We start from the raw sequence: 16,429 nt of genomic DNA, 5'->3' as shown, positions 1-16,429 counted from the left end.
TTCTGAAGTTATTTTCTAAGTAGAACAAAGTAATTTGCAGACATAATGGAATACTAAGGTAAAACCTAATACTCCTAGTTATATAGAGTAATAACTAAACCTTATACATATTCTTTTATGCTATAGGATATCTACTATAAGCTTTCTAGTATTGAACACTATTGTACATGTAACTGGTACAGGTTCTCGGTTATTGGTTTTGTTTTATGTTTTGTTTTAAGTATCGCTTTGATACTTGATTTGTTTTAAGTATCATTTGATACTTGGTTTTGTTTTATGATTTGTTTCAAGTATCATTTTGATACTTAAGTAGTTTTACCAAAGTGTATCATTTGATACCTTTGATTAGTTTTCATTCATGCTAGACATGACCTGATTTGTGTATTTAAAGACTGCCTGATTCCACGATAGAAAAGGCAGACTTCAACAGACAGTATTCTAATATACTTAGATGAACGGTTACTCTTTAGCTTTCCCAGTACACCTTCGAAGCCTCCTTTAGTTCTCAGCTCTCACCTCCTCTCCGGTAGAGCAGGCCACCTGCCAACTATCATACCTATTACCAATAACATGATTAGCATCTTGCAAACACGTTACAGTACATTATATAAGGATTTATGGTATCCTTCATGCAACCTGATTCAACCGAAAAACTATCTTCACTTTAGTCGCTCATAACATCACACCCATATGACCTCATGATATGAAAACAGGCTCTACAGATAGCCAGCAAGCTCTTGTATTTTTCTATGGAAAAAAATCATTTTTGAGATATTTTACATTTTTGTACATAAAACAGGCTACAGAGGTCGTTGGAAGCTCATAAATATTTTCTGAGCTATTGGTAGTATGCTCTCGAGGGCTATCTACATGGCTATTCTAAAATAAATGTTTTGGTGTTGAAGGCCAATGTGTAGGTTTCTATAAAAGCACTCTCATATCATAGCTTACAATACGACATCGTACAACTAGTGCAGGCTCCTCAAGGCTTAGATAGAGTAAATTAATTGCCCCTTTTTCTAACTGGTCATAAACCTCGAGCCCAAAAAACCCCTTTTCTCGATAATGCGGAGACCTAGCAAGAAACTTCTACCAAGTGAGAGATATCCATTTTTGTTCCGTCCTTGTTTACAATTTCATAGCTTTTCTCTATTTCCTTCCCCCTCCATTTCCTCCGGCTTGCCAACTTCGCCTCACTGCCGCCGTGCCATGGAGGTTAGGAAGAAGGGATAAAACATTTGGATAGTTGAATGGTCCCTTTATCTGAATGAGCTTCAAAGAATAAGAAAGAAAGACCAGCAAGATATCAGAATTCGTCTTTCTGGAACACCGGGCGACGTAACATGTCTACTTGAATGTTCGTTAAACATATTTTGCCCGTAGCGCTCGTATATAGTCCACTTGCATATTACGATAAACTGCACTGACAGCTCCTGATGCTGCCAATGATTTTCTGACGAGCATTTATAGACCTGGTGGGCCATATCAATCACTAAGGAGGAACGCTCCCCCAACACCTTATAAGAATAAACCCCAGTGATCGTTCAGGATATAAGTAGCCCCCCCCGCCCCTAGCTCTATAAGATAATTAATTCACACCTCGCCCCAAGCATACCCTTCCTTTCCACTCCCCCAGCAAAACCCGAGGGGTATATTTGCAGTGAATTACTAGGTATAACGGCTGCAAGCCTTTTTGCACCTAGGTTTGGGAATGTACATAGATATTTCTCTTCTGCTCTTTGACGCTCTTTGTTTTTCTGCTCCTCCCCATGATACCCCGGCCATGCTGCAACAAAATACTTGTTTTCAATTTTGTTTGATTCCGGCAGTGTACAAGCAGACGGTCTCCCTGGAGCGCTTTATGACCGACAGCGAGAGCTGGCAATGCCGTGGAGAACTTCTTTTGCAATACTCTATGGACATTGCTGACAACCTCGACTGCCGAATCACTGGGGAGTTGGATGGTGTCATTCCCACTGCACTCACACCACCGCCTTACATCACTAACGCCTTCGATAACTAACAGTTATGATATTATACTAAAAGAAAAATGTTAGCCAAGACTATCAAAGGAACATTCCCATGTCACCGGCTCAATAGGGTATCATCAACTTTTAGTGCCCACCCCCCCCCTTGTTCCCCCCACTGCCACATCCTACAATACAGGTTTTCCCCTAAACCCCCTTCTCCACCTAACAACCAAGTAAAAGACCCTAATACATACTTCCCCCAATATAAGAAACTGAAATAGTCTCTTCCAAAGACTGCCCCGTTTTTATACATACCTCCGATTCTCTAGCCGCTAGCGGGCTCGCTTCCTATGTTTAAACCCACAGGTGCCCCGCTTCGTCCGGTTTAGCGTGACTCTTTTTTCCTCATTGCTCCTTTGGCTATTGTGTTATGGAATGCGAAATGTAACGCCGTAGTGTAGTTGTCACTAGCCCGCGGTTTCCCGGTTCCCTGGGAGGGTTCGGTGATGCAAGTCTTGTCAGAAGGCTCAACTCTTGGTCGAGTGATTGTAACCCATCAGGAGTGAGGGAAGCCTTGACGAACCGCACTCTAGCCAAGCGAAATAGGTAGTGATAGAAAACCCGCTATCTTTCTCTCGTTGGAAAAATTTCAGTAGGGATTTAGAAATATCGTATATCGAGCCGAGTGTAGGGACCCGGGGCACGGGCTCTTCCCGTGAGGGCATGGTTTTCGTTGTTTGTAGGTTGTGGTCATTGCGGTGGGGTGGGGCTCTTGGGGGGGGGCAATAATCACAGATATCATGATGGGAAACCATTCCCCACAAAATTGCATCATCGTGGAATGGAGGTTGCTTTCACGATTAATAGGCACCTTTTTCCTTGGCCAGCAAGGCTAAAAAGTGTGAACAGCCTCCAAACCCAACTCCAAACCCACATCCGGGGGACAGTTACATCTAAGCATAATCTTCACTCAGCCATGTCCAGAGTGGAAGCAAGTCATTACGATACCTCTGCTAACGGCTAGTTTTTGCGTAAATATTATCTCATGATAAAAATTTAAGTTACACCAATTTATTTTAACACAACAGAGATAGCACCCCACCAACACCAAACTCTAGGTTACAAAGAGAAACTTATGAATCCCTACTTGACTATCATATATGAGAAAATTCATATATGATAGAAGTTGAGACAAGCATATGATAGATGTGTGGATTTTGCTTTCCCCCCCCCTTTTCACTTTAGTTTGTATTTATTGTATTTTTATAATGTAAAGACATCTCCTCTCCAGTCTATGTTCCCATCTCACAGCATTATTCTTATCCCTCATCCTGGTTCTTACCAATAATCTTGGTCCCTAATTGCTATCTCAGCACCTGTCGATTATCATTGTCTCTACCTACCACCTCAGTTCTCGTATATTATCGTGGTACTCATCTATCCGTTAGATGGTAACCGACTCTAAAGATCAAGACTAGCTAAGGCTAAGGGCCCTTTATTGTAGATGAATATGTGTTTATGAAGGCTTATAATAACTTCAAGTTATCTTCCTAAGGTTGCATCAAGTACAAAAGGTATTAAGAATAAAGCTTATGATAATAACCTAAAGGTAGAACTTGTTATATTAATAAGATCTCTTCTCCATTGCTCGTTGAGTTAGCTAGGGAGGCACATTAATATTTATAAGCCACATCTGAGTGTTTACAGGCTACATCTATCTACCATACTAACTCATGTACTTGCTAACTAATTCAATGTACCCGGAAAAGTGCAAACATTATTCAACTCTGAGAATATTTACCCTGCCAAGCACAGAGATTCATAAGAAATTTAGTTCCTCTGAAGGTGTATACCACTCCACCAGTAGGTAGTCCTCGATCTCTTTTGCTAAATGAACTTCTTCTGAGTATGCTATCATACTTGAATGCAAATATACGATACTGTCCTCTGATCAGCACAACCCATACCAACAGAACCCTACCCCTATGATACCTCCACTTCAGCCCATACACACGCACGCACGCACCGCCACACTCGAACACTTTTACCCCCAGTCAGGAAACCCAGCCATCACCGTAAGTTTACATACGATCCCATGCGACTAGCGTAGGTACCCCGATACCTCCAGGGATCTGGAAACGATCTTATCATACCCCTTTTATAGCCCGTCCTGAAGCTTCGGCACAACAAACCCAACCCCCCCGGTCGTAGGAAATCCCACAAACTAAGATATTCACCGACATACGAAAACGGGGGAAAGCAGCGATGCAAAGCTCAAGCCCACTCAACTCGAATCTCCTCTGGTAACCGAGAAAGATAATAATGGAATCCGCCACAATTGGTATCATAGAGTGTGGAAGAACTTGGAGGGAGGTGAGACAAAAGCACGAGTGATAAATTGTGACTCTGAATATCCGGATTTGCAAAAGCGATGGGTTTATTCTAACGAAAAGGCGAGGAAAGGAGATCTATCCATGCATGTGTAGCTATGGTCAACATGAAAGAAAGAAGTTATAAACCACAACAAACCAACCGAGTAAAGCCACCCATAGTTGTATTCTTAACATCAATATAGGAAACAACCCTCCTAAAGCTTCCCAAGCCTCCCCTTCCCAATACCCTTCCCGAAATTTTCAAAAATCTCCACAATCCGAGAATACCCACTATCCCTCGCGTACTCCAAAGCACTCTTCCCCTCAGCACTACTCGCCACGCTTCTAAAATCCGCCCCGTAGCGCACCAGCAGGGTGATGAGCGGTACCCGCCCAGGACAGTGCCTGACAGCCTTAAACAGCGTTGTCTCGCCATCCCCATCGGCAGCCCCGCTCCAAGCACCCACGTTCGCCCCCTCCTCTAGCAGTACCCCCGCGGCACCCTCGCACCCCAAGAGCACCGCGACGTCCAACGGCGTCCTCCCCTGCCCATCCCTAATGTCGGCGAAGACCCCGTGACGGAGCAGCAAGCGCACCATACTCTGACTGTTCTCCCCGGCCGCCTGGTGCAGAACGGTCTGTCCGTCGAGCGGCAAGTGCACAGTGGGGTCCGCAGAATGGAGGAGCAGATCGGACACCATCTCCCTGTTTTCGCGCCTGGCTGCCAGGGAGAGGGGCGAGTAGCCGGTATCCGTGAGCACGTTCGGGTCCGCGCCGTGGCGCAGCAGCGCTTTCACCGCGGCCGGGTGGTTCATCGATACAGCGCGGGCGAGTGGGGTGTCCCCTCTTCCCCTGATGCGCGCGTCCACGTCGATGTTCGGGGTGGACAAGAGTAGGGTTATTTCTTCCAGGGCGTTCGCGGACGCTGCGCGGTGGAGGAGTGTGCTACCGTCCGTGGCATTCGGGGTGTTTGGGTTGTTGGTGTGCGCCAGGAGGGTTTTCAGTATCGGGGATGTGGGGTTGTTGTGTAGGCGCTGGTAGAGGGCGTAGTGCAGCGCTGTGTCGCCGTTCTCGGGGTCGGGAGTTTCGGGGAGGGCGCCGCTTGAGAGGAGGAGGTCCACGAGTGGGGCATGGTCTTTCCACGCGGCCCAGCAGAGGGGTAGGACTGGGCACTTGTGCGGTCGTAGGGCTAAGGTGTGGAGGTGTGGGGTCAGCAGAGAGTGCAGGCGGTGGTTGACCCTAATGAGGGAGTTGACGTCCCAGACGTCTTCCAGGCTTTCCCCAACTAGCAGGAGGAGTTCGTTTGGGAGGGAGAGGAGTGACATTTTGGCAAGTGAAGTTATGTATATGTTGATGGAAGGATAAACTACCAGCAGCCTATTTACTGTATTTCAAAGGTAAATTTAAAGGAGAAGAAAGAAGAAAAGCTGACAAGAGAGTGAGTGATATTCGATGCTTCCAAAAAAGACCACCACAACCCGAGAGTCGAGGACAACCGTTTATATAATACTATCAAAAGTGGGCCGTTGTAGTCTCTTGCCCTGCAACAACACCCGCCACTCGTGATAAAATAATTGCTGCTTCCCCTTCTCGAACCAAGTTTTTTTCTCACCCTCCGTCATCGAAGTTTTTTTTTTTTTCGAAAAAATAAAAAAAAACCTTCTAGCCACTCACTGACAATTCGGGACCCGGGAGTAACCGCCGAATACCCCAAAACTTAACCAGTTATCCGCAACCACGTACGAGTACTCGGAGCTACGCTAAGCTAATCTACCAGTAACCTGTCCAGCACGAAAAATTACACGACAGACGAGAGCTACTCGAGTACTCGAGATGGAGGGCTTGAGCTCCTGTAAGAAGAAAAAAAGAAGAAAAAATGCCAAGCATAACTCTCATAGGCGACTGGCACGATCAGCCCGCGCCGTGCACCTCCGTGACCAACCAATCGAACAACAATCTACGATCTAAGAGAGGACCTGGTACCGTGCATCAAGTCACTGCTCCCACTGTGCCGTTCCTCCGGCTCCCCCGTTTCCTCCCCAGCAACACAATCAGTGGAAACCCCTCTCCCAAACGGCGCAAAACTCTTGCGACCCTGCATGTACACCCGAAGTACACATTCTCCAAGAACAAATCCCAGAAAACCCCCTTGGTAGACAAGCGTTTAGATCAGGTATTATCCCACTGCCACCAGAAACATGCCACCTCTGAACAAGCGCTTCAGGAATCCCAGCGAGCACGCAGGCACAGAACCTTAGTACTCGAGTACAAGTGCAAAAGAGAGGTTACTGGTAGTGCATCTGTCCAACCCGCCGCACATCCCCCGCCTATCGATGCCGGGCCATCCCGGACGCTCCGCTAATGAGGATGCTTCCGGAGTGAACTATTGGAAAAGGCGGGGAAGATATACGCCAATGTTAGTAAAGGAGGCAAATGGCTTCGAGGCTAATGAGACGAACAGCCAGGACAAGGTTTTGGAGAGATCATTGGGGATTCGGTGGGCTGCTGTGGGGCCCTTTGCAAGCTATCATATTATACCATGATGGTGGGGGAGGGGGGATTGAAGGGGGATCGAAGGGTTTCTTGCGGAAGGTTGGGGGCACGATTGAAGAGGTTTCGAGGGAGCGTATGGGGGCAGGTGGAGGATTATTAAAGAGGATGTCGCGGAATGGGGATTACAGAAGAGGGATTGGGGTATAAGGAGGGTGTTGGAGGTTAGGGGGAAGGAGAAGGGTGATGGTGAGCCTAAGAACGAAGGTGAGGTCCCAGGTGAGCGAGAATGGGTGAGCAGGTGCTGCAGAAGGAGAGGGTGTGAGGTTGAAGAACCAGATGATCTATCATAGAGCCAAAGATCCCAATAGTATCACAGTACCGGGATATATGCACTGTAACAGTTTTGCACCATTATCTCCCACCCAAGTACTGAAAAGTCTAACCGTCTTCCACTAAAAACAGCCATATTAACCTCCTTCCAATCTAAATCTCCATCTATATATGAAGTTATTCCCTAGATCTCACTTTCAACCCCTCTAGAACCCCGTATCCAAACTAGTTGAGGAATTATCAAGAGAGCTACGGTTGGTACATTGGTCCTAACGCAATTTGCGACAATCTCGTATCGTACACTACAAGTACAGGAGATGGCAAAGATGCGCCGCTTTCAACTGCAACTTTACAATATTGCATGCCATACTACGGTAGCCAATTCTTTTTTAAGAACCTGCGAGCACTTGGGGAGATATTCAAAAGAATTTTGGATCATAATACCAATTTTCGAATTTTTTACAGTTTCAGAATGTACTGAATGGAAAGCGTGTACCGTAGCATAGTTTAGGTTGTTACATACCATTCTGCTCGCCACTTTGTCACCAGCCCCAGACAGCACAAACTAAACTACACATCAAATGCTCCAAGCGCCACGCTTCAGTCCATCCTACCAAACACATCCATATTATGCCTATCACTAACTCTCATACTCGCCCACTACAATACACGGCATGAAACCCGCCCCGCCTGCCCTCACACAAAAAAGCTTAGTCCAACCCCATAATCATGATCATTTCACAGTTCATATTAATCCAAAGTCACAAGAGAATACCAGTCAATCCCCGGGATATGAATACCGCACGTACGCAAAACGAGTAACTATATACAAGCAAACAACGACAACTCAACACCGCCATCCCTAGTGAAATCAAAAAAAACAGATTTGCCCAAATTTTAACGACTCCGGATAAGGTAACGAGAAAGTTATAAAAAGTAAAAGTAGGGAGGTGGGGAAGCGGAACAGATTAACTATATAGCACCCCCCCCCCGGTGATACGGGGGAGGAGGTGTGAAGAAGGGAGAAAGCAGATATCTAATAATGAAATGAGAAAATGAAAAGAGGGTTCCCGCCGCTACACTTTTAGTTCTCCCCGTCCATGTAAAACTGTATTGCAAGCACTGTTCCATAAGACCATTTCGCCAGCCCCTCTGCTCCAGGGAAAAACACAACTATGAAGCAAGAACACGCACAGGCTCCACCACCGGCCTGTTTCCCCACCTCCTACTGCTCCACATCATCAACAGGAGCGGTGTCCATGTCCCCGACATGCTCTGCACAAACAGGTACCTGACCAGGGATGATCAACTCCTCCTCCATGTCATCGTTGACAAACTTCCTCTCGCTGACATGCTCCCGCTTGCCATCTTTAGTCCAGACTTTATGATCGAATGCACCCTTTTGCTGACCTTCATCGTGCTTATATGCGCAGTTAGGGTTCAGACACGGGTTAAATTTGCATTTGACTTCGGTGTGGGTAAAATGGCAACCTGGGCGGGTGCATTTTGGGCCGTTGCGGCAGAGAGGCATATCCGGACTTTGCATATCGTTAGTATACGCACACACATGTAAGGGATATAGGGATATAAGTTGGGTGGGGAGGAGACATACTGCTTGAAAGGACAAGCAGGATTAGTGCAATTTGGATAGAACTTGCACTCCGCGTCAATCTTTGACGGCCTAGCGATGACAGCGGAAGCAGCGGGTGATGGATGAGAACCGGTACATTTCCGATTTCTGCAACCGGCACCAAACGAACACTTTTCACCCGATACGTATGTGACGGGTTTGCCAGGGATAGCTGCGGGAGTCGGGTGCGCGAACGGGCATTCGGGCTTGGTGCAGTTGGCCGCGAATTTGCAGGGGACCTCGTCTAGTTGCTTGTCTGGGGATTGGTCCATGGATGATGGCGGTGCATCTCCTGCGATTGGTGTTGGTGCTCTACCGCCTGGGGCACCTGCATCCTCGCCGGTATCCATTTCGCTGTTGTTGTCTTTGTGGTGATGGTTTTTGTTACCGTGGTTGAACTTATTGTCCGGCGGTGCTTGGATACGATCAAATAGAGACCCGCCCACACGTCTTGGCTGCGAAAAGCTGTTGCCGTATGGATTATCCATCATCGGACCCCTGCCCATCATCGGTGGCATCCCCATAGGCCCGTTCATGGGCCCATTCATAGGCCCGTTCATATGGCCATTCATTGGCCCATTCATCGGCATTTGGTGGTGATGGTGGTGATGGTGGTGGTGGGGGTGATGACCCATAGGGCCCATATGAGGAGGCGGTGGACCACCCATGAACGGTGCCACAGCCTGCGATTGCTGCTGGTACAAGTGATAGAATTGCATCTGTTGTTGAGGGGTTAAGGTCGCGAAGCCAGAGACCGGGGGGGCGTTTCCATTACGCCCGTTCATACGACCAGGGCCATTCTGACGACCCATCTGTCCTCCCCGCATCATACCTCTCGAAGGGCCTTTGGGCGGATCACGTCTCTCGATCCCTCCAGCCTGAGGCCTAACACGATGTAAAGGATCAACAGGCGTCGGGCGGTCCATCGCTTTTGTTAGCTGATTGAATAATCGCCGTCCCTGTGGATGTCTCATAGCCTTTGGCGCAGTGGGTCTAAATAGAATTTGAATCAGCACACAGTACAGGTTAATCGTACTAAACTGCAAGATCCCAGGGGCGCTAGTCAGTTAAAGCCAAGGATACATACACTCCATTCTGCCCAGATTCTCCATCGGCAACTTCGCCCATGTCATGATCCATGGCACCATCCACACCCTGAGGCCCTTCCGAGGAAGCACCCTGTTCCTGGGCGGCGGTTTCCTGCTGGCTTCCATTTCCCTGCGCTTTCCCATTCAGGCTATCAACCTGCTCAAACAACCAATTGGCAAATTCTAACGCCGTTGAATCTCCCGGTGGCAAACCGAGCAAATCGCCAGAAAGCTCCTCCGCAATCTGTTCCCGGCTCTTGCCATTCTGTATCATCAGGCAAATGTATTCACTAAGCGGAGAGTTATCTTCACCGCTGATGCTCCATCCTATCTCTACTAGCTTTGGTTGGATACGTTGACCCAGAACCTCTGACATCGAACCGCTGAGAACGACAGCCATAACGAAAGAAGGCAAAAATTAAGAAAGTCCGAAGGATGAAGACGCGCGGCTATAGGCAGAGGGAGGGAGGCCGCGCGAGTCGATAGAAGAGTGCGTAAAGCAGGGAGAGGAGGGGGGGGGTGGCGGAGAGAATGCACTTAAGCAACCGAAGCGACGCGATGAGTGTCAAAAAGAAGGTTAAAAGACGTAAGAGAGAGCGGTTGTTTGCAGCGCCGAACGGCTTCCGTCTGAAGTATGAAGGAGCGGAAAGGCTGAACGAGGGGGAGAGGGAGGGCAGATGTAGGTAGGGGAGGGAATGGGTGGAGTGTTAGGAGTTCGAAGTAGAAAAAGAAGAAGCTTCGCGATGACTGAGCAACCCGTTGTGCCAAGGTATGCCGCCACACCTAAACCACAACAAGAATCGTGCTGGTATTATCTCCCAGTTAGAGTTGAAACAAAACCGGACAGGACAACGACAGGTTGGAAGAAACAATCTTTCCATACACGATCACTTGAAAAGTCCTCACACATACATGTACTCGTAGTTAGTTGCTGGCATACTCGAGTAGTAGCATATAGGTGTCAACCGGTTACAAAGACCCCTCAACCACAGAATACCGGTGCTATGACAAAATTTCCCCGTAGTAAGACTTCAAAGGTCATCGAACCAATTCTATCTTTCAAGAAAAGGGAATAAACTACCGTATGCTCCCGTTATCTACAGTACCCCGCCATCATACAAAAAAAATCATTTAAGACCATTGTTTCAGGTTGCAAGTGAAGTTGCTGACCGGTCCTGTGCTGCTCCAGCTTAACCGTCAAAAAGAAATACCAAATTCGCACAATATGTCTCACATTTACTCATCAACCCGCCATAGCGACTTTCATCCCGTAGAACACATGTCCAAACAGAAAACCACCACCAACCCATGCTCTCCCACTCACTTCCACCCCCATACCCTTGTATCAATTCAATGCTTACCGATATCGCATTAGGGTCATATATGGTACCAGTACCCCACACTCTCTTTCCAGAAAATCTCCTTCAACAGCCTGGCACATCCGTCCGTCACCGACCAAAGGCGGTTCAAACCCCACTCCTTGCTAAACTGCAAGGCCTCTTGATTCGCCTGGCCCACTTCCCCCGCAAACTGCAACGCTCCCTAGTCGCCGGCACCGACAGGATTTGGGTTTTTGTGCACAATAAAAAACATGCAAAGGGACCCCCCCTGTCCCACTGTTTGATCCGGGGGGAGGGATACCGGTAGGTTGAGGACAAAAATAGGTATGATGCAGAAAAATAAACAAACGTAAACACAAGATGCGACTGCTCGTGAGAGAGGATATAGGGAAATTTCACAGCACTATCTGAACCAATAAATCAACATAGACAAAAGAGTCACCGCGCAGTGAGTTTTTGTTTAGGGGAACCCAGCCGGCTTGAATGAAACCGGAACACCAGTGCCTGGAGAAAGGACAATATTGCAGTTTTGATATTGCTCCTCCTTTTGCCCAGACTCAACCGATCCCAACTGTTGGAACATCCTCACGAGGACGTACGACATTTCCGTGAGGGCAAATTGCTGGCCGATACAGATTCGAGGACCGCCGTTAAACGGGATATACTACCAACTCTTTGGTGACCTACGGGTTTGTTAGAAAAGAGAAAAAACATTTCCATCCTGGGAAGGTTTTGTTCTACCATTTCTCCCACCTATCTGGATCAAACCTTCCAACACCTAGTCCAAAGAGGTCCTCTCTGCGCTGCATAGTCAAGGGGGCGTAACCGAACATGGTGTTTTTCGGCATCCCAACAGGCTATTGACAATTAGTGAATGCAAACAATAGTTAGAAAACATCGAGTGCATACATCAAGGCCATCAGGCCCAGCTCCACGCGGCAAAGATGTATCCTTCAATGACATGCGCGCGTTGAATGGTACTGCCACCGGGAGTCAATAAGGCATCGATCCCGATTGAGCTACATCACTAATCCTACCTGCAGGGTAAAGTCTCAACGTCTCGTTGATAACATGTTGCAAATACTTCATCTCCTTCAAGTCCGTATAAGTGGGTTTTCCGTTTGGCCCAAGCCTCTCCAAAATCTCCATTCAAAGCTTCCGAACGATCTCTGGTTGGCGAGCAATCTCGTAAAGTGTCCAGCTAAGTGTGGCAGCAATGGTATCCTAATCTCATATTAGCCCTCCATCCACTTTAATAACTCACATTCGGAGCAAACAAGCAGATAATTACACTAGCGGCAAGGAGAACAGCAACAAGCTGATCCCTAAGCATATGCTTATCCCTAGTAAATTCGGCCAGGGCGTGAAGGAAGTTGTAACTCTTTTCATTCTTGCTCTTCAACTCCTCCGGCCCCATCCTCAATGCCTGTTCAACATATGGCTCCACGAACGAGTTGAGAACCTTCAGGTCCTTCCTGTACTTCCCCTCCGGGAATATCCATCTTAAAGGATCAGCCTTAGACTTGTCGCTCATGTGCTTCTGAATATCGGCGAAGGCACGAGCAAATTCAACCTGTGGGCTGCCAAGACTGTCGACGCTATGGCCGAGCAGGAAGTCGGTAGCAGAGTCGAGGGTGAAGCGGTAAAAGAGGTCTGAGATGTCAACAATAGCACCATCTCTAGGTATATGCTCGAGCATGTGGGATACATGACGTTCGAAGGTGTCCAAATCCGAGACTCTACCCCTGATGAACTGAGGACGAATCAACTGACGAGAGGCATGCCAGAGCTGACCATCGGTAGTGAAGATACTATCACCAAGGAACGACTTCCAATCTTGGCGGAAGGACTCTCCTTTGCCTATCCACGTCACCTCCGTTAGGGCCCACAGTGGGCTCTAAGGGCTAGCGAACATACCGTAGTCGTGAAACTGGGACGCCAACACAGCCCTTATGTTCTCCTGATCCTCTGTGAAAATAACTCTCGTGCCCATGATGCTAACCTCGACAGTGTGACTCCCCACGGTCTTGAACCGGCTCTCCCAAAGCTCCATGTTTTTGTTAGCTTCGGCAGCTACAAGTGTCCTTTTAATTTCATCGAGTCCTAAGAAACGCCATTAACATTTACCGCCCGATTATAGGAACGGAAAATAGCGGCTACCGAACAAGATCCATCGTCCAGGAAGCGACCTAGCTCTACCACCAAGTTTATGTATCTTCCAATTCTCTCTAACCCTCTTGAAGGCAGACGTTAATACACCAGCCACTACTGCTGCTATCAGCAGCCCAGGTGCAGACTGGACGACAGCTCCGAACAGCATCCTCTAATCTTTTCAATGTTTGCCAAAACTGAAATAGCTCTGGAAAGCCAAGTTTGCAAGTGGGAAGACCAGCTCAGAAGACGGGTAATTTAAGGCAAGGCCGGAGGAGCTTAAGAATCCCAGTATGGAGAGGTAAGAAAAAAAAGGCTTTTACACCTCTATTTACTCGAACATTTTATCATGCATGGTAGCAACTCAAGCGCTCGGGGATGAGAAAATTCCCCACCTTTTTGGCCTGGAGGATCTGCCATTAATAGCCATCATATATCGGATTAATTCAAGGAGGGTGGGTGGAGGGGTCAAGTGGGGACAGGCAAGGAGCAAGTTGTCTGTCTGTGCTTGCATCCTCTCCCCCTTCCTACTCGTACCCTCTCAGTTCTCCACGGCTGTGATACGCACCCGCTAGTCTACTGTTAACTACTATTGCGTCAGATACCCAATTGCCGGTATTACTCGTACAGAGGGGTTCGCCAATCATCGGAAAGACGAGATCCCGGTTGAAATCCGTGAGTAATGAAAACTCCGAAAACTTGGAAAAGGCAACAGGGATTCATGATCAATAAACCAGTATGATGAAAGAAAAGGCAACAACAAAACCTATGATGATAAAATATCATAATTGGATGATGTCTGGGAGCACAACTTCCTTTGCCTACAACCAAAACCTAGTGCTTTTGTCCAGATCTCAGTACCATGCAAGAGTAGTCAGGTTCATGAAGGCCTTTGAATCGTAAGTAGGTATCTTGCTGTGACAAAAGGATGAGGTCAATGATGTTTCATATTCAAGAAAGGGAATAAGGATAAATAGTGAGGTGGATAGTACAAAGTGGAGTTTAATCAAAGTCCTCTAAAAAATTTCTTCTGTCTCTTACCTATAGTATGCCTTTAATTAAATCCTTTTAGATCTTCTGAATATAAGTATATATTACTTCTAAGTCGAGCCTTTCAGTTCGCCCAATGGACAACCAAATCGACTCTGAAACTGAGGGCTTTTCAAGTACTAAAGAGTCCGAAATAATTGCCATAGCAATTTCAACTTAAGATTCAAGCTCCAAGCCAGCGATTCCTATTGTGGATAATATCAGAAGTTAACATACTCGAGACACCATTTGTGCTTTGCATATTTATGCTAGGTGGTCCTATCCTCAACTCCAGGAGATCTTTGGAATACCGCTTTCATCTCTTCACTGTATCCTTCACAGTGGTGACCGCAATCATACTCATCAACGAGAGCCATCACCAAGCAGTAGCTCATATCTCATTATCAATGCTAATCTTCAGTGGCCTCTAATTGCTACTGCTACAGCAAGTGGACACCACCACTGGCTGCCATATACTCAAGTAGCAGAGCTTGCCGGCATTCAGCTTAATGAGATGACCCTTTGAAGAATCTTCTCCAACACAGGTTATCATTAGCGCATCGCTCATCAAAAACCCTTTCTTTTAGTAAAGGCTTAGGAGAAGAGAATGCCTTGGGCTGAGCAAATTTAGGGATTGGACTATAGACAATTAGGCTGATGTTATCTAGTCCGATGAATGTGCTTTTTCAGTTGGAGATATGGGAGAAACAATATGCATGATACGAAGGGTTGGAGAGGAGTATATGAACAACTGTTTAGTTCCAAGATTCCCACACCAAATAAAAAAAAAAAAAAATTATGATTTGGGCTGCCATCTACTGAAATCAGGAAGGTCTTTTAGTTATATGAGATTCAAGCTGGGGCTGTATTAACAGTTCAACCTTTATTCAGCATATCCTATACTCCTATATTCTTCCCTGGTGGCTTACTCTACATTGCACTGAAAATACAACATCGAGTTACTGTCACGAATGTGACTTGGCACGGAAAGGATTTTCACATGACATAATTATGAGTCATAGGTATGTTTTAGCTTTGCAATTATGACTTATTTAGGTCATATGACTTGTTATGTTATGATTTATTATATTTCTCACATGACTTAATTATGAATCATGGGACATGTGCTGTCACGAATGTGGCTTGGCAGGAGAAAAGGTTTTCACATGACGCATAATTATGAGTCATAGGTATGTTATTGTTTCATGCATATGGCTCATTTGGGTCATAAGACTTATTATATTATGTTTCACACATGACTCGATTATAAGTCATGGGACGTGCGCCTGGCAAGTATACCTCGCGAGTGTGCCTTGCGGGTATGCCTTGCACATATGATTTATGTTTTGCACATGACCTTGTTATGAGGTCATGGGTTTCACACATATGACTCATTCGAGTCATATAACTTGTTTATTACATTACGATTAGTTTATGAGTTTTCGCACATGACCTTGCTATAAGGTCATGAGTTTTAAGCAGGTGACCACTTTGGTCATATAATTAGTTTGTTATGATTTGGTTTCGCACATGTGACCACTTTGGGTCACATGACTATTGGTGGGAAGAACACTATATAAGGAGGCCGATGCAGCCGAGGAGGATAGGTTCTTCACGCTTTGTTCTAAGTACTTCTCCTACTTATTACTTTAACGAATATAAAACACCTTTAATGATCTTTATCTTTATTGCAATGTTATCATTGCGACAGGAAAGGTTCTTTATGAAAAAGAGTTAGAGAAAGCTTACGATAGGTGTTCCCGATAGAAGACAAGGGTCTTGGACTCTTGGTAATGTAGGCAGAGGCGTAGCGCTATAGTAAGACGAAGAAAATAGATAGAAGAAGAGAAGTATCGTTTCCCATCGCCAAGAACTAACTATCCGCGGAGGGATCATTATATTACAAAGTGTCACCTAGTGCAACACCAAACCATACAAGACGGCATCTTTCAACACAGATAGGGAAGGAGATATCGACATCGATGATCAAAACTTTAACCTAGGGGGATTTAGCGATGTCCTAGAT

At 46.4% G+C, this 16,429-nt stretch overlaps 4 protein-coding genes; all 4 read right to left on the bottom strand.

The window, feature by feature from the left end:
- Window positions 1–7,769: 7,769 nt before the first annotated feature.
- GSTUM_00006881001 (uncharacterized protein) lies at window positions 7,770–10,526 on the bottom strand. XM_002839023.2 has 4 exons: window positions 9,883–10,526; window positions 9,427–9,788; window positions 8,778–9,210; window positions 7,770–8,703 (listed from the first exon to the last, which is right to left on the bottom strand). The coding sequence occupies exons 1-4, from the start codon at window positions 10,281–10,283 to the stop codon at window positions 8,391–8,393; spliced, it is 1,509 nt and encodes a 502-aa protein (XP_002839069.1). The 5' UTR covers window positions 10,284–10,526; the 3' UTR covers window positions 7,770–8,390.
- Window positions 10,527–11,683: 1,157 nt separating this feature from the next.
- On the bottom strand, window positions 11,684–11,827 carry GSTUM_00006880001 (uncharacterized protein; the record flags this gene model as incomplete). The annotated part of the gene is made up of 1 exon (XM_002839022.1): window positions 11,684–11,827. One exon carries the CDS (start codon window positions 11,825–11,827, stop codon window positions 11,684–11,686), a length of 144 nt encoding a protein of 47 aa, XP_002839068.1.
- A 60-nt stretch (window positions 11,828–11,887) lies between these two features.
- Window positions 11,888–12,372, bottom strand: GSTUM_00006879001 (uncharacterized protein; the record flags this gene model as incomplete). Its single annotated transcript, XM_002839021.1, has 4 exons — window positions 11,888–11,906; window positions 11,965–12,080; window positions 12,133–12,203; window positions 12,261–12,372. The coding sequence occupies 4 exons, from the start codon at window positions 12,370–12,372 to the stop codon at window positions 11,888–11,890; spliced, it is 318 nt and encodes a 105-aa protein (XP_002839067.1).
- Window positions 12,373–13,276, bottom strand: GSTUM_00006878001 (uncharacterized protein; the record flags this gene model as incomplete). Its single annotated transcript, XM_002839020.1, has 3 exons — window positions 12,373–12,447; window positions 12,515–13,083; window positions 13,141–13,276. The coding sequence occupies 3 exons, from the start codon at window positions 13,274–13,276 to the stop codon at window positions 12,373–12,375; spliced, it is 780 nt and encodes a 259-aa protein (XP_002839066.1).
- Window positions 13,277–16,429: the final 3,153 nt, after the last annotated feature.

Source organism: Tuber melanosporum (genome assembly GCF_000151645.1).
Source record: "Tuber melanosporum whole genome shotgun sequence assembly, scaffold_3, strain Mel28".
In the NCBI taxonomy this organism is placed as follows: Eukaryota; Fungi; Ascomycota; class Pezizomycetes; order Pezizales; family Tuberaceae; genus Tuber; species Tuber melanosporum.
This window is presented reverse-complemented; position numbering and strand designations above follow the sequence as displayed.

Bases quoted from the DNA above. Each gene is read 5' to 3' on its own strand.
- GSTUM_00006881001 (XM_002839023.2), bottom strand. From the start codon at position 10,283: ATGGCTGTCGTTCTCAGCGGTTCGATGTCAGAGGTTCTGGGTCAACGT. The intron at 9,789-9,882 runs GTATGTATCCTT...AATTCTATTTAG, and splicing joins GAATCTGGGCAGAATGGAGT to ACCCACTGCGCCAAAGGCTA. The intron at 9,211-9,426 runs GTCATCACCCCC...ATCGTATCCAAG, and splicing joins TCCTCATATGGGCCCTATGG to CACCGCCGGACAATAAGTTC.